This window comes from Haliaeetus albicilla, chromosome 18 (assembly GCF_947461875.1).
Source record: "Haliaeetus albicilla chromosome 18, bHalAlb1.1, whole genome shotgun sequence".
NCBI lineage: Eukaryota > Metazoa > Chordata > Aves > Accipitriformes > Accipitridae > Haliaeetus > Haliaeetus albicilla.
Genome location: NC_091500.1, coordinates 269,575 through 292,368, shown reverse-complemented (window position 1 = coordinate 292,368; position 22,794 = coordinate 269,575). Strand labels below are relative to the sequence as shown.

Here is a 22,794-nt window from a genome sequence, read left to right as displayed (position 1 = left end):
GTTCACCGACCGCCCGGCGGGCGGGGGCGCCGCGGCGCAGCGGCGGGCGGGGAGAGGGCGCGGCGGCTCCGTCGCCTGCAGCGACCCGGGGCCCGAAAGCGAGGCCGCGGGGGAAGGGCGGAGTGCGGACAGCAGAGGCCCCTGCAGACAGAGACCGGAGCGCGGCCAGGCCCGAGCTCGGCCACCGGCGTGCGGAAGGACGGGAGCGGAGAAAGAACCTACTGCACTGTAAGCGTCGATCTGTTTTTTCCCACTTTGAAATCAGGGGAGAGCGCGAACGCAGTCCCCCACTACCACAAATTATGCAGTCGAGTTTCCCGCATTTGGGGAAATCGCAGGGGTCAGCACACCCGGAGTGCAGGGGATGAGCCTCGCCCTGGGAAAACCACCTGCTTGATCATGGTGTCTCCCCTGCCAGGTAAGTATGCCTCCCCTCCCGCCCGGCAACGCCGCACGCACCACCACCTACTCCTAACACACGGACACACGCGCCCACACTCCCGCGCCACACCCGCGCACACCAATCGCTCTAAATCCCACAGCTGCCCGTCACGCAGCGCCCACGCAGCTGCTGCGACGCCCGTGGCCGGCGTCTTCTCACGGTGATACGTCCCGCCAGCCCGCGCCCTGCCTGATCTGCATGTCCCCGCCCCCGTCCCGCAAGGCTCCACCCCTGGAGGCCCGGAGAGGCTCTGCCGGCGGGCGGGGCGGGACGCGGCGGTGCCCGGAGGAGCGGGTGGGGGCGGGGCCTCCGCTCCATCTCCAACATCGGTAGCGGTAAATAACGAGCAGCACGCTGACCGCTATGTCCTGTCCGCAGCGTCTTCGCTCCCGCTGCGCTGCTGCCGGGGGCTGCTGCCCCGCGCCCCCCTGCCAGCGGCCGGCCCGGACCGAGAGCTGCTCCGGTCTGCGGGCACCGGGGCTCGCCTCACCGCCGCCGGGAGGCCGGAACGGCGCCACCCGCAGCACCCACCCCCCTCCCGCGGCAGCTGTGACCAGCGGCTCAGGGAAGTCCCGGCGGTGGCTCTGGTGATGATGAGTCCCGGTGAGAAGCGTCCCGGGAGTCGGTGGGAACAGCCCTCTCGGCCCCCCCGTGTGCTGAGAAGGGCTTGGGGAGACGGGGAGGGGGCGGGGGGGGGGGTGCTGTCCGGGCCACAGGGACCCCAAAATGATCAGGTTTCGGGAGTTTCAGGAGTGAGGAGACAAAGGACCCCAGAGCGGCTGCCCAGGGCTTCAGTAGAGCGAACGCCAAGCTGCTTGGGGAGCCGCTGAGCAGCATCCCCAGGGAATCTGCCTGTGAGGTTGCAGGGCTCTCTGGGAGCAGGGCACTTTTTGGAAGCCGCCTTGAAAAGCCCGGGAGTGGCGGTCCCAGGGAGTCCCAGGTCAAGCAGGAGACTGGCCGGGCTGATCGGGGACCTCCTTGTGGAGCTCCAGAGGAAGAAGACATGGGCCCATCTCTGGAGGCAAGGTCAGGCTTGTTGGGAGGGTTACAGAGCCGTGGTTCACACGTGTAGGGAGAAAACACGACCGGCCAAAGCTCAGCTGGAGTTGACGCTGGCTGGCGCTGTGTCAGACAGGGAGGGCTTCTTTAAGTGCATTAATATAGCAAGAGGAGGTCTAAGGAAAGCGCTGTGGACCGACACTTGCTAAAGGTGGTGATCTGACTAATAGGGATGAAGAAAAGGCAGAGGCAGCTGATGCTTTTTGTGCCTCAGCCTTTAATAATAGTGATAGACCTGGGGCTGCCTGATCCCCTGAGTCGGACGAGCACGGCTGAGGGAGCAGTGACATTCCATTTGTGGACATGGAAATTGTCAGGGACCAGCTGCATCAGCTGAACATTCACAAGTCCATGGGGCCTGGTGGGATTCGCCCCAGAGGGCTGAAGGAGCTGGTGGAGGTTTTGGCAGGATCCCCTCGGTCAGCTACCGAAGGTCTGGGGAGGTCCCTGCTGACTGGAAGCTGGCCAGTGCTATTCCAATTGACAAGAAGGACATGAGGGAAGATCCAGGAAAACACAGACCTTAGTCTAACCTCAGTTCCTGGAAAAATTACAGGGAAGATCATCCTGGGCGCTATGGCAAGGCTTTTAAAGAACAATGCAATCAGCAGGCATAGTCAGCTGGGTTCCTGAAGGGAAAGTCCTGTTGAACTAATTTGATATCCTTCTATGATAAGGTCACCCACCCAGGGGGTGAAAGGAAGGCGATGGAGGTAGTTCTTCTGGATTTCATTAAGGCTTTTGATACTGTCCCTCCCAGGACCCGTCTGGACAAGCTGTCCAGCTGTGGGATGAGTGGGTTCATGGTGCGCTGGGTGAAGCACGGGCTGGACGGCAGGGCTCAAAGGGCTGCAGCGAATGGAGCTACAGCGGGCTGGTGACCAGTCACCAGCAGTGTTCCTCAGGGCGCAATCCTAGGGCCAGTTCTGTTCAATATATTTATCAATGATCTGGATCCAGGAGTTGAATGCACCATTAGCAAGTTCGCTGATGACACCAAACTGGAAGGTGCTGCTGACCCTCTTGAGGGACAAGAGGCCTTGCAGAGGCCTCTAGATAGCTTGGAGCATTGGGAAATCATCAACAGCATGAAACTGAGCAAGAACAAATGCCAGATTCTGCACTGGGGACAGAGTAATGCCAGGCACAAGTCTAAACTGGGAGAGGAGTAGCTGGAGAGCAGCCCTGCAGAAAGGGACCTGGCGGCGCTAGTCGGCAGCAGCGCAACAGGAGCCGGCAGTGTGCCCTGGCAGCCCAGGGGGCAAACCGCATCCTGGGGGGCATCAAACACAGTGGGACCAGCCGGCCAAGAGAGGGGATCGTCCCGCTGTCTTCAGCGCTGGTGCAGCCTCACCTCGAGTACTGTGTGCAGTGCTGGGCCCCACCGTTTGAGAAGGATGTTCAGGTCCTCGAACGCCTCCAGAGGAGGGCAATGATGGTGGTGATGGGGCTGGAAGGCATGTCCCCTGAGGAGCGGCCGAGGACTCTGGGTTGGTCTGGTTTGGAGAGAAGGAGGCTGAGGGGCGACCCCTCTGCAGTTTCCTGAGGAGGGGATGTGGAGAGGGAGGTGCTGAGCTCTTCTCCCTGGGATCCAGGGACAGGACGCCTGGGAATGGTTCAAAGCTGCATTGGGGGAGGTTCAGACTTGATGTGAGGAAGCATTTCTTTGCCGAGAGGGTGTTCAAACCCTGGAACAGGCTTCCTGGAGAGTTGGTCAATGCCCCAAGCCTGTCAGGGTTGAAGAGGCATTTGGGCAATGCCCTTAACAACGTGCTTTAACTTTTGGTCAGCCCTGAAGCGGTCAGGCAGTTGGGCCAGATGATCCTTGTAGGTCCCTTCCAGCTGGGAAGGGGACCCTACCCTATCCCATCCTACCCTTTTATCCCTGAGCAGGACAGTACACGGTGTGCAATATCCCTGGGGTTGGCTGTCCCGACTGGGTTCCCTCTGACCCCCTGCCCACCCCAGCTGCCTTCAGTGCTTCAGTTCAAGGGGTTGGGGGTCCTGCAGGATGGCACTGAACCTGTCCCCATCCTGTCCCTCTGCCCGGATCATCATCATTCTTGAGGGCAGAGGCTTTTAAGGTCCCTAGAAGGGACCCAGCTCCCTGGGGAGGAAAGAGCAAGAGATCCTCTCTCTCTGTGGGTCAGGACCCCTCGTGCCACCTCTGGTTGGAGTGGCTGACCCTGTGCCATCCTGCCCAGCCACGGACATGCTCGACGGTCCAGGGGCAGGAGCCACAGGGGTGGACGTTTCCCCCAGTGCCGCGTTTGGGGGGAGCGACATTTGTCGCTCAAAAGTCCCCCTTCCTCGGCAACGCTGGCTCTGCTGCTCGGCTGCGGCAGGTGCAAATCCCTGGACACTGCGGCCGTTCCCCGCCGGTTCCGCATTTCCCGCCCTTCTGCCGGGTCTTCCGCGTTTGGGAGTTCCGACCCTGGAAGGAGCCCGTCCGGGCTGTGGGCGGGGCCATGCAGATCGCCCCGCTGCCAGCAGAGCCTCTCCGGGCCGCCAGGGGTGGAGCCTTGCGGGACGGGGGCGGGGACATGCAGATCAGGCAGGGCGCGGGCTGGCGGGACGTATCACCGTGAGAAGAAGACGCCGGCCACGGGCGTCGCAGCAGCTGCGTGGGCGCTGCGTGACGGGCAGCTGTGGGATTTAGAGCGATTGGTGTGCGCGGGTGTGGCGCGGGAGTGTGGGCGCGTGTGTCCGTGTGTTAGGAGTAGGTGGTGGTGCGTGCGGCGTTGCCGGGCGGGAGGGGAGGCATACTTACCTGGTAGGGGAGACACCATGATCAAGCAGGTGGTTTTCCCAGGGCGAGGCTCATCCCCTGCACTCCGGGTGTGCTGACCCCTGCGATTTCCCCAAATGCGGGAAACTCGACTGCATAATTTGTGGTAGTGGGGGACTGCGTTCGCGCTCTCCCCTGATTTCAAAGTGGAAGAAGAGATGAAGGCTTACGGTGCAATGCTTCTAGCTCCCTTTTGTTTCCGAGCCCTGTTTCAGCGGCTGTGGCTGTTGTGGCTGTTCCGCACGCCGGTGGCCGAGCTCGGGGCTGGCCGCGCTCCGGTCTCCGTCTGCAGGGGCCTCTGCTGTCCGCACTCCGCCCTTCCCCCGCGACCCCTGGGCATGGTGCTCGAGACGGGGGGTGAAATGACGGGACTGCTCTCGCTGCTGGCACCGGCGGGGCCGATGGGCATCCGGTGCGCGGAAAGGCCCCGCCGTGGGACCTCGGGACCTGGCTCAGGCAGCCGCCCTTGGAGCCATCGCGTCAGGAAGCGGACGCGATGCTCGTGGGCAGGGAAATACCTTGTGTTCCGATCGCGGCTTCGAAAGCCACGGAAAACCTCCGGCTCCTGCTGCGCCCCGGCCCGGCCTCTGCCCTCCCCGTTCCTGCTCCGCCCACCGCCGCGATGCCGGGGAATCGTGGCCGGGGAAGATGCGGCGCTTGCCTCGCCTCCTCCCCAGGTGTGCCCTGCCTTGTGCTTTTTTTTCTCTGTCCTCTTGGACCACACCGGGCATGCTTTTTTCTGTTGTTTCCAGTTTGAAATCAGGGGAGAGCGCGAACGCAGTCCCCCACTACCACAAATTATGCAGTCGAGTTTCCCGCATTTGGGGAAATCGCAGGGGTCAGCACACCCGGAGTGCAGGGGATGAGCCTCGCCCTGGGAAAACCACCTGCTTGATCATGGTGTCTCCCCTGCCAGGTAAGTATGCCTCCTCTCCCGCCCGGCAACGCCGCACGCACCACCACCTACTCCTAACACACGGACACACGCGCCCACACTCCCGCGCCACACCCGCGCACACCAATCGCTCTAAATCCCACAGCTGCCCGTCACGCAGCGCCCACGCAGCTGCTGCGACGCCCGTGGCCGGCGTCTTCTCACGGTGATACGTCCCGCCAGCCCGCGCCCTGCCTGATCTGCATGTCCCCGCCCCCGTCCCGCAAGGCTCCACCCCTGGCGGCCCGGAGAGGCTCTGCTGGCAGCGGGGCGATCTGCATGGCCCCGCCCCTGGCGGCCCCCGGCGGGTTGGGGAGAGCCATGCTGGGGCGAGTGTGGGCCCTGTCCCCGTCGTCCCGGCGGATCCTCCGTTCCCTGGCTGTGGAGTAGCAGGGGCCTGCGTTCGTCGTGGGCCACACCGCCCCGGCCGGAGCCGAGAGCCCGGCGAGGTACTGCCTGTCGCCGGCCCTGTTCCCCCATGGGAATGCCTCGGCTCGGGGCTCCCCGGGCTCGGCGCGGGGGGGCTGTTGCCAGGAGCACCCGGCAGGGAGGGAGCGGCTGTCCCGGCCCCGTCCGCGTCTCCTAACGCACCCGGGGGCAGCGACCGGCAGCACAGCTGGAAGTAGGGAAGACAGAGGGACCTGCTGTGCCCCTGCCCACAGCCCAGCACTAGCCCTGGAGCCCCGTTAGTGCCTGGCCTTCCTCACCCTGCTCCCGGGCGGGGCTGGGGCCACAGGGCTCCCCCCCGCCGACCTCGGCTCTGCACACAGCAACAACGACAGGTGAGAACAGTGTATAAAAAGACCCCTTCTTGGTCAGAGGCCAGAATAACGGGTACCCTGCCCCTCTCTTCCCTGCTCCCCCCCCTCCAAGCTGGGAACATGCAGGGCACTAGCAGTGACAGGCGCCGGGGGGGTGGGGGGGGGGAGAACAGACAGCTCACAGGAATCCCTGCCAGGAGCTGGGATGAGCACCAATTTTACTACAGCAGAACAAGGGAGGACATCCCCTTCCCCATGCCAGAGCCCTCAGCTTCTGCTCAGGCTCGACCCTGCACAGGGCCCCTCTTGCAGGAGCAGCTTGTGCTGGGAGCAGCCCTGGGGACCCCCACAGTGCTGCAGGGTCAGAGGTGCCAGGCTCTCCCACACAAGCCCAGCTCAAGCAGATGCCAGAACCACAGCCAGAGGAGGTGTGAGCCAGGGGCCACAGTCACCATAGCATCACCATTTCTCCTAGCTTTCAGGGGAGGGGCCCAGGGACAGGGAAGATCCTTCCCCACTGCAGCCTGGAGTGGGAGGAGAGGGGCTGGGCAGAGCTGGGCAGAAGTGCCAGCAGGCCCAAGGAAGGTGCAGAACTAAGCCTGTGGTGACACAGGCTGCCAGGGCTCCTGCCACACCACAGAAGGCAGACAAGATGTATTGTGGGGCCTGGTTTATTAGTGTCCATGCAGCTGCCCCTACTACTGATCCACGTTCTTGACACGCAGGACGACAGGCACCGACGTGCAGGGGATCATGCCCAAGTCTGTGATGACCAGATCCACCAGGTCAGGTGGTGTCACATCATAGACCAGGTTGAGGAGGCGCAAGGACTTGTTCTCTGCCCAGCCACCCAGCTGGGCCTGGCCTTTCCGGAGCACAATCAGGTCATCGGGGTCATCTGCAGAGAGAGGAGCAGCCGGCAGGATCAGGGAGAGGGACAGCACCTCTCTGTCCTGCCCTGGGAGCACACGACATTGCTGCTGCCTGCCAAGCCATCCTTCCCATGAGCGGTGGCCCCTCGCCCAGGAAGGGGAATGGCAGGGTGGACCGGCCTGTCTTGGCCAGCAGTGGGAAGAGGGAGCAGGTCCCAGGTGGGAGGAAGGGGACAGAAGCCATACCCAGCTCGTTGGAGACAAAAGAGTCTGTCTGCACTCGCTCGCAGAACTTGTAGGTCTCGCAGCACACCAGCACAGGCACATTGTAGGCCTTGGAGACCAGCGCTATCTGGGATGTCCCCACCCGGGACATAACAGAGCCATTGGCCAGGAGTGCATGGGCTCCCAGCAGCACTTTGGAAACCTGTCAGGGAAGTGCAGGGATCCGTTGGCACCTTTTATCATGCTGCAGCCTCCCCCATGTCCACCACTGCCCCCTGGCACAGCCCCACTCCACTCCTCACCTCAGGCAGCACGTAGGAAATGGCATTGATCATCACATATGTGCAGTGAATGCCCTTACGCACCAGCCGGCGCAGCGTCTCCCGGCCTTCCAGCCGTGGCCGGCTGTCCACCACGATCACACGGAAGGCCCGGCCCTTCTTCACGTGGGCGTCGCACAGCGTGCGGTTCACAAGGGAAGAGCTGACAGACACCAGTTAGGAGGCTGCCCCATCCTGCCATGCCAGGCTCTCACCCGGCACACAGACAGCCTGCACTTGACGCTGCTTGCTGACATCATCGCCAAGAAACACAGCCCAGTGCCAGAAGATTTCCCTTGGCACCGGCTCCAGTGTGGGACTCATCAGGTGCCGGCCAGGCAGGAGGTTTTCTGAGCATTAGCATGGGATTTCGCCCAGGGGACAGCCCTGACAGGCACCTGACAGCAGCAGCTGCAGCAGAGCAGGCACTGCCAGGCACCAGCTGCCACGGCAGGTCCCCAGGCACATCCAGACCAAATAGAGCAATGTCTCTCTTACACAGGGCAGCTGTCAAGCTCCCAGCAAGACCCTGATGGGCTAGTGCTGCTTAGAGATGAGTCCAGGCAGAGCTGATGTCCACCCTTGCTGTTACAAGTGCTGCCCCTTCCAGACACACTCCTGCTACGCTTGCTTCCAGGGCCCCCTCTCCCTGTCTGTGCACAGAGAATCACGCCCTGGGAAAAGGGATGTCTCAGCCCTCTCTGGAAGCAGCACCGACCTCCACCTGTCCGTGACCACAGTGAGGGACGTCCCCTCCAAACCCTCTCCAAGTTTCCTTCTTGTAACGCTCCAGGCCCACACTGGCCTCCTGCCCCTGCTCCTTCCTCCACCCATCACCCAGCAAGCACATCACATCTCACATCTAGACTCTTTTGCACCGCAGTCTCTGGCTCCTTCTCCCACTTCTACTTTCTGGGACACAGTCCCTAGAAGGAAGAACAAGCTTCCATATTTTTGCTTCCTGACATTTGACTTTGCTGCGGTTTGTTTAAAATGCCAGTAAGCAATCATGGCTGCTCTGTAAGTGCCCTGTATTGAAGAAGCAGTGAATGTGGACTTCTTGAAACACTTAACTCTGGACACATGCAAACGGAGGACAGTGCTGAGCCCTGAACAGGAACAGCAAAGTCTCACGGACAAGCCTTCGGTACAGGCTTCACTGACAGCAATGGCTTTAGGCCTCTGTCAGGCACTTCCTGGTCCAGTCAAGGCATTGCCCACTGCTGAAACACTACAGCCCGGCGGGTCTGGGAGTCAGGGTTAGTCGAAATGGCAGGCATTGCCCGCTCAGGCATTCACAAACTGAGTTTGAGGTGCTAACGCAACTACATTAATCAGTATAGGCTGGTATAAGGCTACTTGATCAGACCCTGCTGTTCATTCCTCTAATGAGCCTGAGGCCTCCAGTGCTTCTAGCATCTAGCCTGTCCCAGCATGCAGAGAAATTGGAAACATCAGCAGGACACAGCCCTCTGCAGCGGGGCCCTCCAGGGATGCCTGCTCACAGCCAGGCCTGCCAACACCATCCTCTCTGCTCCGCAGACACGGTTTAGCACTCCCCTTGGCAGCTGCCAGGCAGAAAGTGCTTTGTCACCACCTCATGATGCGAGCTCATCAGCCTGCCTGTCTCCCAGGATGGGACAAGAGTCCTAATGAGCTCTCTGTTTTTTCTAAAGCACTAACAATACTCCCAAGTCATTAGCAAGTGCTGATCCCAGGGCCGTGCTCTGCTCTGTCCTGACGCTCTCATACATCCACTGTTCTGTCCTGCCCCGCTGGTCATAAACTTCTCCCTTGTGCCTTTATTTACCAGCTCCTCACCACATCCAAGTTCTGGCTGGCACCCCGACTGCCCCCTCCCTGCTTGTTTTATTTCTAGTTGCTGGACCCAGAGCCACAACCCTTCCCTCCCCCTTGGGCAACACTGACTTTCCCACCTTTGAAAAACTGCTTTTGCAAGGGCTTCCCGTATTCACTCAACTGCTCCATTTCCTTTTTCCATCCACTGGCCTGGCTGTCCTCTTACCATCCATACACCAGGATCACATCCTTGTCATTTATCTTCTCAAAGGCAGACCTTGAAATGGCTTCAGCTGCCAAAAGAATCTTCTCCCGCAGATATTTGTCAATAGTGTCTTGCAGCTTCTCCTTTGCCTGGGGAGACAGTGCCATCATGTACAGTATGGCCTTGCCATACCGCAGACACTCTGTTGTTCCTTGCAGCCTGGCAGGACTGCGGGCTCAGCTCTGCCTGCAAGCGTGGAGCCCTGCCCTGCTCCCAGCCAGCCTGTTTGTGGAATGGCACCTTCCCCTGGGACAGGGGCTCTGCAGGACACACAGGGCCACTCCTGTCCCAGCACAAGCCTCCCAGCAGACCACAGTGCCTCACTATGTGTTCAAGCTGCCATTAGGACCTCCCCAGCTCTGCCCATTATCACCCCCGCACCTCAGACTCTCCAGCCTGACTCCTCTCAGCCCACTAGCCACACTGCCTCAGGGGCTCTCACAGCCAGCTCCTGATGTATGCCACCACCCTGCTCCTTGCTCCACAGCCAATGGGCTCCTGTGGAGCTTTTTGCATGGGATATAGCTGAGCACTGAAAAAACACATTATTCTTCATCCGTGACTTTACTGATGCTGTCAAACAATGCTCATAGGCAGTCCTGGTGGGCAGGCCCAGCTGTGTGGCCTTTGTGGCCTTCCTGCAGTGCACAGCACCAGCTGGACCAGCCTGCAAGTCCTTCAGCCATCCAAAAGTCACTTCTTCATGCAGGTGCAATGCTGGTTGCTGGCCAGGCCTGCGGTGCAGGGCTGTGTTCACTGAGACCACGTGCGCCTGCTGCAGCTTCTCTCATTTTACGTCCCTGCTCCTGACAGGCTCCAGTCCTACCAGCCCAGTGACACTAACAGCCCAGCATTTGCTGTGGTGCACCCTGGCCCCTTTGGCTCCCGCTGGGCTGTGCCTGCTGGCAGAGGGGGAGCAGGTCTGGCTGCAGTCCCCGCTCAAGCAGTGGCTGGCAACACTTATGGCCAGCAGTCTTCTAGCTTCTCTGCAGCACTGCTCCCAGTCTGCATCCTACCACCTCTCCCTGCTCAGCCTGTGCCAGGGCTGTCCCTCCACCCCGGTGCCTGCAGCCAGAGGGCTGGAGCCTGCTGCTCACGTGAGGCCACTCACCTCCTCCTCTCTCAGGGTGTCAGGTAGGCATGAAATCTCCTTCTTGAGGAACTTAATGGCATTGCCCATGCTGGCTGAAAGGGGCCGGCACTGGTTCAGGAAGCTGCAGAGGAGAAACGGGCTTAGCTCCAGAGCAACCAGAGGGCAGGGACAGGAATAGGAAGGGTACAGCTGGGCTGGGGATGGTGGTCAGGGAGGCAGAACCCAGAGCCCCAGGAAAGTCAGCCCAAATTTGGGTGGACACCAACCCAGAGAGGTGACCGACAGACCACACCCAGTGGGGCTTCAGTCACTCTGTTCCGGCATCATGAGCCCTCACCTGATGTGTGGCTTCAGCTTGGCCACTAGGTCCCGCGACAGCTCCTCATTGGGGGGAGTTGAGTAATCCCGGATCAGCTGAGAAAGAAGGAAAAGAGCATGAGCTCAGTGCACCTGCCACTTCTGGCCAGGCACAGCACATGACCACCCTCGCCCAAAAGTCTGCAGACCAGGCACGAGTGTGTACTGCACAGCTTGACATGCTTTCATGGGGGGAGGGCAAAGGGATGCTCCAGGAACTCAAATCTGCAGTGGCAGCACCAGAACAGGATGTCAGCAGGGCCCAGCCCTGGGCACGGTCAGAAGGAAGAGGCTGAAGATGACTGAGCACAGATATAGCCTCAGTAGTCAGGGAACAGGAAGAGATGCCTGTGCCTGGTGCAACGCCCCTGCTGCCTGATTGGCATGGGTAGCTGCTTGCATACCTGTTTGAAGACTTCCAGCAGGGCGATGCAACGGGCATTGGAGCCATTGATGATGCCCTGGGAGTACTGGAGGCCAAGGCGCACCACAGCTGGGTGAATTACTGTGGAGGGGATGCTGCAGGGGCAAACGTGAGACAGCAGTCAGCACTGGCCCTCTACAGCCCAGGAACAACCAAACCATTGCCAGGCCCCCAGCCAAACAACCCGAGAGACTGCCCAAGAAGGGAGCTGTCAGTCAGCCCCTACTTGCTCTGTGACCTGAGGCTAACCCTGCAGCCTTTCTCCTGTGGCCCTGCATTGCCCAAGGGCAGCTCTCCTCACCCCATAGGCAGGATATCCCGCTGCCCCTGCTGCTGCTCCTCAAAGCAAGCAAAGGGGTCCCCCACCACTCCAGCAAGCCTATCCCACAAGCAGGACCAGGACACCCCTTCACTACAGCCATTTTGTAGCCAGGCCAGCCAAAGCAGAGCCATATGATTGCCAGGGGCCTGGGCTGGGGAGCCCACATACCTCATCTGCTGTGTCAGTGGCTTCTTCCGGCTATACTGGTGCAAGTGGGAGAACAGGTTGACCTTGGTGCCATAGTCCTGCCTCAGAGGTACCTGTAGCCAAACAGCGTTGATGATGGCTTACCCAAGGTGGCCATACAGCCCTGCTCACTCCAGCGCCACCAATCACACCAGCACTCACTCGTGGCACACCAGAGGTCCCCTCTGCCCAGCAGAGAGCAGGCCCTAGTCCCACCATACATGCAGCCTGACCCCCACCACAGCGGGGTGCCACAGGAGGTCACACCCCCGCAGCGTGACTGCCCTGAAGCATGCAGCCTGTTACCCAGCCCTCCTCCTACCTGCTGCCGCTCCAGCTTCTTGGCCAGTTTCCTCTGGGCAGCAGGGTCATCCACCTGCACATGCTCCGGCAGCCGCTTTACCACTGTAAGGATAGTTGGGAGGGCGGTGTGAGGTGGTACTGCCCTGGTGCAGCCCCCAGCCCAGCCACGCTGCCCCAAGACTCAGGAAATCCAAGGCAGGGCAGTGCCCAGGGCACCATGGAAGGACTGGACAGGCAACCCCTGCAGGCAACTGACACCCACTCCAGACACCTCCCTCCCTGCTCACCCTCTGCACCCTGTGGTGATGACAGCTTTACCAGATTGAGGTTCAGTGGGGGTCAGCCTGGGCTTGGCTGCTGTGGCTGCCTGGCTCAGCTCTGCTTTCTTCGCCTGCTTCTGGGCCCGCTCAGCCTCCTGTTTGGCGCGGCGCTCTGCTCGCAGCTCAGCTTTGCTCTTGCCCCCTGTGGGCTTCTCGCTGTCGTTGGGGCCATCGGCCAAGGCTGGGGGGGACGTGGGGTGAGCAGCTACTACAGGAGACAGAAGGGGGAAGTCTGTGCCCAGCCTCCATCACCAGGAGATGTAGCCCAGTACGTGGGGCAGCCCGTGGCAGGGAGACCCTCCTCTGTGCAAGGGTCTGCCTTTGGAGGAGCAGGTGGGACTTAGCCCCACATTCTCCAGCACTTCACCTGGCCCGCATTCAGGTGGGGAGGGGACTGGCCTCTCTACATCTCGGACCCTGCAAGAACGCAGGCACTGGAGGTAGCAAGGACCAGGAGGACTCAAATGCAGAGAGGTTGGACATGCCAGAGGTCCCACTGCGGCCGCCCTAACCGGAGGACGTTCCCGGCTCAGGGCTGTTCCAGCCTGAGGGCATTCCCAGCCGGCGAGAACACCGGGGGCCTCCTCACAAGGCTGCCTCTGTTGGGGGTGCTGGGGAGGTCTGCCGTGTGGCTCTCCAGGCTCGGGGGCCGCCTCGGGGATTAGGAGGTCCTCACCCCGCGGCTGCCCTGGGTCGGAGGGCGTCCCCAGCTCCGGGGGCTCGGCCGCCGGCCCCTTCTCGCTCCTCTTCTTCTTCTTCTGCTGCTTCTTCTCCTTCCGCAGCTGCAGCTTCTCCTCCCGGGAGAGCTCCGGGGCCTGCGAGCACAGAGCGTCGGGCAGCCTCCGGCCCCCACGCCGGCCCCCGGCCCAGCCCCCAGCCCCGCTCACCTGCGGTCCCGCCGGCACCGGCGCGGCGGCTTCGGGACCCGCACCTGGAACGAGAAGACGCGTGAGAGGGGCCGGGAGCGGAGCTGGGCCCGGCCGGCACCGGCCGCGGGGAACGGTGAGAGGCCGGCGGGGGGAGGCTGGGTGGGTGCGGAGCCGCGGGGCGGGAGCGGGGCCCCAGCCGGTGCCGCGGAGCGGGGCCCCGCCGCCCACCGCCGGCCCGGGGTTCCGGCCCGGCACTCACCGCCCGGCGCGGCACGCTCCGCCATGGCGCCTGCCCGGCCGCCCACAGCGCCCCCTGCGGCCTGCCGTGGCGTCACCGGCCCGCCGCGTGCCGCGAGGTGACGCCACTCCGTAGCCGGTTCCCAGGGCGTCCCTCCCCGCTCCGCCCGCTCCCAGAGCCGTCGGGAGCCCCGGGCCCTCCCCGCACGCTTGCGGGCGGCCTGCCGGCCCAGCGCCCCGGGCCCTGCTCCCCCCCCCGGGCTCCCCGCCGCCGGGGCCCGTCCCGCTGCGGGCCCGCGCTCAGCACCGGGGGCGGCGGGGCAGGACTGCGGCCCCGCTGGCTGTCGCCGGGACGTTGCCAGGCACAAGGCGCGGGGCTGACCCGGGGCTGCGGCGGGCTCCTGAGCCGGGGGGGGGGTGTCACTGGGACGGCCGTGTGGCGGGCCGGCGCCGGGCCCGCGGGCGGTGGAGCGGGGCGGGGCGGGGCGGAGCGGGGCGGGGCGCGCGGCCCGTCCGGCCCCGGCGGGCGGTTCCGCCGGCCGCGCCATCGCGGGGGCCCCCGCGGGGCGGTGCCGGGGAGCGCCCGGCCCGACATGGCGGCGCGCGGCAGGTAGCGGGGGCGCGCGACCCGGCCCCGGCCCCGGCCCCGCCATGCACTTCTCCATCCCCGAGACCGAGACCCGCGCCGGCGACGGCGGCGCCGCCTACGTGGTGAGCGGGGCCGGAGCGTGAGCGGAGCTGTCCGGCGGGGCGCGGGCGGCGCGGCCCGGTTCCGGCGGGCCCCGCGGCGGCAAGCGCTCAGCGGGGCCGGGGCCGCCGTCCCGGGGCAGTGGCGCTGTCCACGCCCTGCCCGGTGGGGCCGTGTGGGCCCGCAGCCCCGGCAGCGGCCCGTGCCGGCCGGGACCGGGCGAGGCGGGCAGTCCTCGGCTGGCGCAGCCGCCATCCCCAGCCGGCGACCCGCTCCCGGCCCGGGCGGCCGTCGGGCCGCGCTGCCCTTGCGCCCCGGGGCCGGGCCCTGCGGCCCAGGCCGGCCCCCGGCGGGCCGCGGGGAAGGGGGGTGGGTGTCCCTGGGGTGCGGCCCCGCGGGCGCCGCTCGGAGGGAGCCTGGACCCTGCCCCGCGCGGGGGCGGGGGGGGCGGCTGGCGCGCTGCGCTGCCGGCAGGGGCCCCGTCCCGTCCCGTCTCGTCCCATCCCGACCCCGGGGCCCGGCTCATCCTGCCCCCGCCAGCCCGTCCATCCGTCCCGGCTTCCTGTTTTCCTCGGCGCGCCGTGAACGCCCTCCGGCTTGGCAGCTCCTCCAGGAGCGGGTCCCCGGGCTGCCTGGAGGAACGCTGCTGCTGCTGGGGGGGGGCGGCGGCCCACCGGCTCCCCCGGGGGCCGAGACCCCTCTCCCCGGTGGGGCCAGCGGCCATAGTGCTGCCCGCGCCTCACTGCAGGCTGCGGCGGGCAGAGCCCCCTGGACTGCAGCTGGGTCCAGGCCTGCGCTCCCCCCTGCTCCCAGTTAGGGATGAGGGCAGGTGGCTCCAGAGGGGCTCCGCGGCCCCGCTGTCTCCTCCACACCTGTTACCGTGGGGACCCCTTGCTTGCCCCCTTTGCCGAGATCTCTCTCTCGGGAGTCTCCCCAGCATGAGGCGGCGTGTCAGGGACACGGACGGCAGTTGTGAGCCGCGGGAAGGGCTGTGAAGGGATCCACAGGCAGCTGCAGTTGCACAAGGGCCGGAGGAGCAAGTTGCACCCGAGGCGTGTTTGGCCTTGTGCCTACCCCTGCACTTTGCACTCGGGCATTGCGATGGCTCCTTGGGCGGGGGAAGACCTCGTCCCCAGTGTCAGAGGAGAGCTTGTTTGCAGCCCTGGGTCTGGGTAGGAGCTGGTGACCCCGTGGAGAGCCCTGCCAGTGTGGGGCTCTGAGCTGATGCTGGGCAGGCGTGAGTGCTGCCTGGGCCACCCGGCCATCTGTCGTGGTCTCCTGGGCCCTCCGCAGGGACCCTGAGCAGCAGGGCTGTCGCCTTTGGGTTGGAAGATGGTGTAAGAAGCCAGTGTGAGCTCTAGCATGTGCAAGGACAGCGTGGCCTGGACAGGTGCCTCCGCTGACCCCGAGCAGCCCCAGCTTTCAGGGGCAGGAGGACACTTGGGGCTTCCAGTGAGCAAAACAGCCATGGGAGATACCTGCCTGCGCTGTGATCGCAGCTGGAGGCATGTCCCCAGCCCCCACGGTGCAGTCCTGTCCTCCCAAACACTGTTCTGGGTATGGTAGTACCTGCTTCGGCACAGAGGGGACAGCAATGTCCCCTGGGAGGGTGCTGCCTGGGACGAGGTGCCTGGGAGCTGGGGCACGGAGTTGCTGGGCCCTGTGCGCTGTGCAGCTGTAGCTGTGCTCTGCCTGCGGTGTCAGTGGGGAGCTGAGCCAGGGTGGGGGTGGAGGGCAGAGGGGGCACCGGGCGGGGGGGGCAGCAGCCAGGGACAAGCTCCCTGGGATCCCCTGCAGCAGGGGCAGTCACCTCCCTGACTCTGTAGGGCTCCCTCTGAGCTGTGGGACAGGGGAGCCCCAGCTGGGCTGGTGCTGGCTGGGGTAGAGCTATCCCAGAGGGGTCCTAGCCTCTCCCCTGGCCCCGGGGGGCATGTCCTGGGGTTGGGGTGGGGGCACATCCTGCTGGGCTCTCTGCAACAAACCTTAACATTTTCAAGCAACCAGCATCCCAGTAGTGCTGAGGCATGTTGTGGTGGTCCCAGGGTGGGCAGGCAGTGCACGAGGAAGGAACCCCCTGCCCCATGGCGAAGGCTGGCTGTGGCCATGCACCCCAGGAAGTGGTGGAGTGAGCCCAGGCCCACAGCCTTCGGCGGTGGGGACATCCCAGCCATGCAGCTCTCTGTGGCTGGATGCCAGGCTCCTGCTCTGCTGGCCTGAGTGCAGCTCAGGTTGTTGTGCTGGCCACCGCATTGCTGTGCTCACTCCTCCCAATGTGTTGTGGGGCCTGCAGGATGGAGAGCAGCTGCTGGCTGCTGCCTCTTCTTATGCAGGGAGGGGTGTCCTCTCCCGCTGACTTGGGGACACCCGTGTCCATAGGCCTGCAGCGTGGCTCCATGCTCTCCTCATGGCTTGGCAGCTGCAGGGTTACGCCTTCCTGGTGTCCATCACACACATCTCTTGGATGCACTTGTACATCCTTAGCGGTTTTGACCATGTCCACTGGGCCGCAGCTCTGCACCAATGCTGAGATGTCTTCAGAGGAGCAGCACAGAGAAACCTTTTGGTGCTGTTACTGTACTTACCTGTGCGAGGCCTGGGTGTTTGACCCATCCTCACTTGCTAATGTGTAGCCCTTGACTGCCCACAGCAGCCCCTGCTGGTCCTGGCTGTGCTGGGGGCTGTGGCTGTGCCTGCCTGGGGCTTCTTGTCCCATGCATTGGGCTCCATGGGCAGCCTTGGGGCGTGTGGGCCCTGCCGCTCTCTGGGCTGCTGGGGGTGCTGCCCCCAAGAGCTGGAGAGGGCCCCAGCCCCGCAAGGGAAGTGCTGCGGAGCTGTGTGCTCTGGGGCAGTGCCTGGAGCGGGTCCAGGTGGCTGCTGGGATTGGTGCCTCCAGGCTGGGGCCAGTGCCTACAAGGCAAGCCCAGCTCCCGCAGTGGTGCCCAGCTCAGCACGGGGCATGCGAGGGTGCCAGGTGGGTCCCAGTGCTTCCTGGGGCAGGAGCTGAGCTTTGCTGGCAGGCGGGGAGGGCTGGGGGTGCCCCATCTGCCCCTTGGCAGGGTCCTTGGGAACATCACCTCTTCCTGGGCTGTGGCGGGGCTGGGGCCTGCAGGGGCTTCTCCCTGGGGTGGCCTGTGTGCCCGGAGCTGGGCAGGCCCTGAGGCCCTTCCATCCCGCGGGTGCTGGGATCTGACTGATGTCTCTCCCTGCAGGCCTACAACATCCATGTGAACGGGGTGTTGCACTGCCGAGTGCGCTACAGCCAGCTCCTGGGGCTGCACGAGCAGGTAGGCAGCCGTGCCCAGCAGTGCCTGCTGTGCTCCTGGCGGGCAGGGTGCTAGGCCCTGTGAGCTGCCATTGGGTGCTGCAGGAAGGCACTGTGCACTGCCAGAGAGCCTGAGCATCGGGCGCTGCGCTGGCTGCGGGTAGGCGTGTGCTGCCCAGTGCTGCCTGCGGGGCTGGCCAGGGTGTCATTTCCTGCTCCTTGGCATCGGGTGCAGGCTTCCTCTCCTGCTCTGTGACGTTCTGGCTGGGTTCTTGCGAACTGCTGGCTGTCCATTTGGATGAGGAACACTGGCGAGCTCTCTGCTTCCCTTGCCCGGGCCCTGGAATTCAGCTGGGGTGGGGTGTCAGAGCAGCCACCATCTCCCTGGAGGCTCTCGCAGCACTCTGCTCTCTTCCCAGTTAAGGAAAGAGTATGGCACCAACGTGGTCCCAGCCTTTCCCCCAAAGAAGATCTTCACACTCACCCCGGCAGAGGTAGAGCAACGACGGGAACAGCTGGAGAAATACATGCAGGCTGGTAAGCTGGGTCTGCCCTGTGCTGCGGCTCAGGGCCGGCTGCCCCCCGCTTGGTCGCTCAGGGTGTCGGGGCACTGCCCGCATCTTCCTCCCAACACCGCTCCATTTGAAGTGGCTTGTCTTGATGCTTCCAGTCTTGCTCTGGTATTAGTTGGCCTTGCTCACTGGATGTCAGCTCCTTCATCCCAGCCCCTTCCCCTTCCCTACACTGGCACCCCCCACCTGCGGGCAGTCCATAGCTGCCCATGTGCACACCCTACGCACAGTGCACGCTTAGTCTGGGTGCAAACTCTGAGGGGCTGCAGAGTGGTTGGGCATTGGCATGGGTCCCTGCCCCTTCCCACGTAACGTCTGACTCCTTGCTTGTCTTCCACCCCCAGTGCGGCAGGACCCGACGCTGGGAGGCAGCGAGACCTTCAACAGCTTCCTGCGCAAGGCCCAGCAGGTGAGGGGGCAGGAGCCGCTGGATGTGGTGGGCTGCTGGGGCAGCCTGCACGGGGGTGAGTGCTGACCGCCGGGGCTGGGCAGTGCGTGCTGGGGCCCTCAGACTGCAGGGCAGTCTGAGCAGCGCGAGGGTGGTCTGCAGTAGAGGGGCTGGGGTGCCGATCCCGTTTCTCTCTCCAGGAGACACAGCAGATACCCACAGAGGAGGTGGTGCTGGAAGTGCTGCTTTCCAACGGTCAGAAGGTCAAGGTCACCATCCTTACCTCGGACCAGACAGAGGATGTCCTTGAGGTGCCAAAGCTCTTGTGCTGGGCGGGACCAGCTCCTCCTGATGAGTTCTGTGGTTTCCCACGTGTGCAGGAGTTCTCTCAGTCTGGCAGCACCGTGGCCCTCCCTGCTGTGTCCCTACCCGAGAGCAGGGTTGTCTTGGGGGGGCTGAAGAGCAGTGGAGCTGAAAAGGGTGTGCCGATGTGCTCGTGCCCCTCTTTGGGCCCAGACTGATGTTGGGAGGCCCTCAGCTCTTCAATGGTGGTGGTGATCCCCCAGGCCCCGCTTGTCTGCTTGCCCCCCCTGTCCTGGCCACCAGCACAGCAGAGGTGCTGCCTTCCTGCTGTTGGGAGGCCCCAGAACACACACAGGCTGGATCCTGCCGTGGGGTAAGGACATAGAAGTGCTGCCTCTCTGCGGGAAGTGGTGACCTCCTGCTCTCACTCCCAGGCTGTGGCTTCCAAGCTGGATCTGCCAGATGACCTGGTTGGCTACTTCAGCCTCTTCCTAGTGAGAGAGACCAAGGACGGAGCTTTCTCCTGTGAGTAGAGCATGAGGAGCCCCATGAGGGCTGTGGTGGGATCTCTGGACCAGATGGCCCTGCCCTGGGTGGGGGGGGATCCAGTGGGCTCCCTCAGGGCATCCTGGCTGGCAGTGGTCTGGTGGGCTCCCGCTGCCCCGAGCCGCTGCTGAGCTGCTGTTTCCCTGCAGTTGTGCGGAAGCTGCAGGAGTTTGAGCTGCCGTATGTGTCCGTCACCAGTCTGCACAACCCTGAGTTCAGGATCATCCTGCGGAAGAGGTGGGCGGCAGGGCTGGAGGGGCAGTGACTGCTGGAGCGGTGGGGTGGTGTCTGGGGCTCCCTGCTCTGCAGAGGGACCCCTCCCCTCCTGCCATTGCCACCTGCATGGTGTTTTGGCCCTCGGGAACACACCTGGGCATCCTCAGCCATGACACTGGGGGCCCCTGCTGGGCTTGGCCCCTGATTCTGCTTTCCCCAACACAGCCCTTCCTGCCTCTGGCAGCTGCTTGAGAGGGGGACCGGGGCATGGCAACTGATGGCTACCGGGGGAGCTGGCCAGAGAGCCAGCCCGGCACCTTGTCCCAGTATGGGGGGTGTTTTTCTCCCCATTGATGCTAGGAGCTGGGGAATAGGTTGACCCATGTGGTTCCCTTCTAGCTACTGGGACTCCTCCTATGACGACGATGTTATGGAGCATCGTGTGGGGTTAAACTTGCTGTATGCGCAGGTGAGGGTTGGTGCGGCCCAGCCGGCTGAGGAGGGGCACTGCATATCAGCTACGGCTGTGCGGGATCTCGGGTGGCTCTGGGCCCAGCTGCTCACCAGCCTCTGCTTCTTGGTAGACGGTGTCGGACATCGAGCATGGATGGATCCTTGTCAACAAGGAACAGCACCGGCAGCTGAAGTCTCTGCAGGAAAAAGTCTCCAAGAAGGAGGTAGGGGACAGCTTGATGCTGTGGCAGGAGCAGTCCCAGCACTGGACTGGCACTGCTCCTGTGTGAATGTGTGGTACTGAGTTCGTTGCTCGTTCCTGGCCCGGGAGGCGCGGTGGGAGGGTGGCCGTCTGTGCTGAGCTTCCCTGGCTCTGCCTGCAGTTCATCCGCCTGGCGCAGACCCTGAAGTACTACGGCTATCTCAAGTTTGACCCCTGCGTCACTGACTTCCCTGAGAAGGGATGCCACGTCGTCGTCAGTGCTGGCAACAACGAGCTCAACTTCCAGGTGCGGCTGCCGAGTGAGCAGATCAAGGAAGGCAGTTTCAAGGTCACGCGCATGCGGTGCTGGCGAGTCACGTCCTCGGTGAGTGCCACTTGCCTGTGGGGGGTCTGGGGTGTCTGGCAGCTCTCCCCGGGAAAGGTGCTGGCTGTGTTGCCTGCTTCCAGCCCAGCTGGCCTGGGGAGGGTGTGAGCTGTGCTTTGTGGCTGAGGGGGTCATCGGTGTGAGGATGTTAGAGGAGCCTACTGCTGTGAGGGGACCTGGCAGTGGTGAAAGGCCAGTGGGAGCTGGGCAGGGTGTCCAGCACTCAGCTGGGGGCTGCCCTCTGTCAGCACAAGGGCCAGGGAAGCTGTCCGCTTTCTCTCTGGAGGCTCCCAGCCTCAGCACATGCCCTTGCAGGTGCCGATGAGCAATGGTCCCTCGGGGAGCAGCCCGGCGAAGTCCGAGGTGAAGCTGGAGTTGGCTTTCGAGTATCTAATGAGCAAAGACCGGCTGCAGTGGGTCACCATCACTAGTCCACAGGTAGGGCTGCCTGCGTGCCACACCAGTGGTGGACAAGGACAGGAGCAAGGGGGAGCTGTGAGGGAGAGGGCCGGTCTGGGCTCAGCATGGTGTGTTGGGAAGGCTGTGGGGCATGTGGAGCCTCGTGACACCCCTCCCTTGCAGGCCATCATGCTGAGCATCTGCCTGCAGTCCATGGTGGACGAGCTGATGGTGAAAAAGTCTGGAGGCAGCATCCGCAAGGTGAGGGTTGGGCTGGATGTTGTCTCTGGGGTAGGATCCCATCCTGCCCCTGTGACTCCCCGGGGTCTAGGCTGGGCCCTGTTTGCTCTCCTCAGAACGGGGCCAGCTGAAGGATCCCCAGGGTCCATCTTAACCTTTGGAGCTGCCCATGGGGACCCTGTGGCTGAGCTGAGCTCCTCCCCTGCAGATGTTTCGCCGGCGGGTGAACGGGGCCCTGCGGCGCTCGGACAGCCAGCAAGCTGTGAAATCACCCCCGCTGCTGGTGAGTGGGACCCTGTGGTCCTGCTAGGGGAGACAAGCGTGACCATGGGCTTCACTGTGTGCTGGGTACCAGAGCCCACGGCCCCCAGAGGTGCCACTGTCCCTTTAGCAGGGCTGGGGCAAGCCCAGAGGACAGTAGGGCTGCAGTGCCCCACTCCTGTAGCCCTGGGAAGAGAAACTGAGTCTGGGAAGCCAGACTCCCTGGGGGAGGGAAGGGAGGGCAGCCTGGCCTTGGCCCAGGAAGGTGGGTGGTCACCGAGGGCAGGGAGACGGCTGGTGGTACGAAGGGTGGGTGGTGCGTGCCGCTGCCTCAGTGCTGCCTGATGGTGCTGTCCCCCCAGGACTCGCCTGATGCCTCCCGGGAGCCGATGGCCAAACTGTCGGTGAGTTGCGTGTGGGTGCACTGTCACCATCAGCCTCGGACTAAGCAGGGGGAAGTGGGGGTCCTCCCTAATGTCTCCCCTCTCCACAGAGCAAGCTCACCTCTGTCAGCCTGCGAGGGATCAGCCACTCCAGCTCTGCTAATGATGTGGGCGCTAACGACTTCCATGGCAATTACGCCTTTGAGGGCATTGGCGATGAAGATCTGTAGTGCCCCCCTTCCTCGGACAGCACCGGCCCGAGGGCCTTCGCTGAGGAATGTACGACCTGCAGACAGGTTGCAATCAACGTGCCTCTCACCTGCTACATCCACCTTCCCCTGCTCCCCTGGGCTGGGGAGCTCACCCCCAGCCCACCGTTGGCCTTCGGGGTGGGGGCAGCTGAACTCCTCCTGCTGCTGGCTCCAGCTGGGAGAGGGCTTGTTCCCAGGGCGGCACTAGCCCAACCCGAGCAGCGTGCCCAGGCTGAGCCCTGGAGCAGTGTCGCGGAGCCTGGCCCAGCGTGGGGGGCAGAGCTGCCCCTTTCCCAGCCGGGAGGGCCTGGCCCAAGCGTCCAGCTGCCCTGGGTGGCTGGGGCAGTGGCTTGGCGGCAGCAGCCTGGTGGCACCAAGTGGCCCTCGTGAGGCTCCATAATGCCAAATTAGCATTTAGGTTTCTGCTCAGAGACAGACTGCAGTAAACTGTCTCCAGGGGGCTCTGCGCAGAGCCCCCTCTCTAACCCGCTCATAGACTCCAGCGTAATCTAGGCTTGTAACCACGTATCTCCTGCTGCTCAAACCGACCAGAGCATTAATGGACAGTAACTGATGTTTACACACTGCAATGATGATTAAAATGGATTCTGATTGGTACTGGGCTGTCTGTTGGGGGGTGGCCGCTGTTCCTCCCCTCCCCACACACT

The 22,794-nt window shown here is 63.6% G+C and overlaps 2 protein-coding genes, 2 long non-coding RNA genes and 3 other non-coding genes across 11 annotated transcripts; 3 read left to right on the top strand and 4 right to left on the bottom strand.

Moving 5' to 3' along the window:
* Nucleotides 1-260: 260 nt before the first annotated feature.
* On the bottom strand, nt 261-4,350 carry LOC138689635 (uncharacterized). Its single transcript, XR_011328560.1, has 2 exons — nt 4,288-4,350; nt 261-392 (listed from the first exon to the last, which is right to left on the bottom strand). It is a non-coding gene; the product is annotated as an uncharacterized lncRNA (long non-coding RNA).
* Nucleotides 263-426, bottom strand: LOC138689943 (U1 spliceosomal RNA). Its single transcript, XR_011328716.1, has one exon. It is a non-coding gene; the product is annotated as a U1 spliceosomal RNA (small nuclear RNA).
* On the top strand, nt 295-4,429 carry LOC138689634 (uncharacterized). The gene is made up of 2 exons (XR_011328559.1): nt 295-402; nt 4,298-4,429. It is a non-coding gene; the product is annotated as an uncharacterized lncRNA (long non-coding RNA).
* Nucleotides 4,264-4,427, top strand: LOC138689937 (U1 spliceosomal RNA). The gene has a single exon (XR_011328710.1). It is a non-coding gene; the product is annotated as a U1 spliceosomal RNA (small nuclear RNA).
* A 620-nt stretch (nt 4,430-5,049) lies between the features above and the next one.
* On the bottom strand, nt 5,050-5,213 carry LOC138689934 (U1 spliceosomal RNA). Its single transcript, XR_011328707.1, has one exon. It is a non-coding gene; the product is annotated as a U1 spliceosomal RNA (small nuclear RNA).
* Nucleotides 5,214-6,639: 1,426 nt separating this feature from the next.
* On the bottom strand, nt 6,640-14,242 carry EIF2B4 (eukaryotic translation initiation factor 2B subunit delta). 4 transcript variants are annotated; one of them, XM_069805321.1, is made up of 13 exons: nt 13,960-14,242; nt 13,359-13,402; nt 13,148-13,286; nt 12,470-12,679; nt 12,171-12,253; nt 11,831-11,922; nt 11,321-11,435; nt 10,897-10,973; nt 10,578-10,680; nt 9,428-9,555; nt 7,384-7,564; nt 7,103-7,283; nt 6,640-6,882 (listed from the first exon to the last, which is right to left on the bottom strand). In XM_069805321.1, the coding sequence occupies exons 1-13, from the start codon at nt 14,240-14,242 to the stop codon at nt 6,683-6,685; spliced, it is 1,836 nt and encodes a 611-aa protein (XP_069661422.1). In that variant the 3' UTR covers nt 6,640-6,682. The 4 variants fall into 4 exon arrangements, with proteins under 4 accessions (XP_069661422.1, XP_069661423.1, XP_069661425.1 ...); XM_069805322.1 differs by having other exon boundaries at nt 12,470-12,676; XM_069805324.1 differs by lacking the exon at nt 13,960-14,242 and adding an exon at nt 13,600-13,842.
* Nucleotides 14,149-22,744, top strand: SNX17 (sorting nexin 17). Of its 2 annotated transcripts, XM_069805339.1 has the most exons (15): nt 14,149-14,288; nt 17,475-17,549; nt 17,947-18,064; nt 18,444-18,508; nt 18,688-18,798; nt 19,225-19,315; nt 19,486-19,573; nt 19,952-20,021; nt 20,137-20,229; nt 20,389-20,592; nt 20,908-21,030; nt 21,175-21,252; nt 21,440-21,514; nt 21,855-21,896; nt 21,986-22,744. In XM_069805339.1, exons 1-15 carry the CDS (start codon nt 14,229-14,231, stop codon nt 22,103-22,105), a joined length of 1,413 nt encoding a protein of 470 aa, XP_069661440.1. In that variant the 5' UTR covers nt 14,149-14,228; the 3' UTR covers nt 22,106-22,744. The 2 variants fall into 2 exon arrangements, with proteins under 2 accessions (XP_069661440.1, XP_069661441.1); XM_069805340.1 differs by lacking the exon at nt 18,688-18,798.
* The last annotated feature ends 50 nt before the right edge of the window (nt 22,745-22,794 follow it).

What these genes read in the sequence shown, in the direction of transcription:
- SNX17 (XM_069805339.1), top strand. Translation starts at nt 14,229, where the DNA reads ATGCACTTCTCCATCCCCGAGACCGAGACCCGCGCCGGCGACGGCGGC. An exon ending in AGACAGAGGATGTCCTTGAG is followed by an intron (nt 18,799 to 19,224) that starts GTGCCAAAGCTC and finishes TCTCACTCCCAG; the next exon opens with GCTGTGGCTTCCAAGCTGGA. An exon ending in CAAGGACGGAGCTTTCTCCT is followed by an intron (nt 19,316 to 19,485) that starts GTGAGTAGAGCA and finishes GTTTCCCTGCAG; the next exon opens with TTGTGCGGAAGCTGCAGGAG.
- EIF2B4 (XM_069805321.1), bottom strand. Translation starts at nt 14,242, where the DNA reads ATGGAGAAGTGCATGGCGGGGCCGGGGCCGGGGCCGGGTCGCGCGCCC. An exon ending in ACACCCTGAGAGAGGAGGAG is followed by an intron (nt 9,556 to 10,577) that starts GTGAGTGGCCTC and finishes CTGTCTCCCCAG; the next exon opens with GCAAAGGAGAAGCTGCAAGA. An exon ending in TTTCCTACGTGCTGCCTGAG is followed by an intron (nt 7,284 to 7,383) that starts GTGAGGAGTGGA and finishes CTTCCCTGACAG; the next exon opens with GTTTCCAAAGTGCTGCTGGG.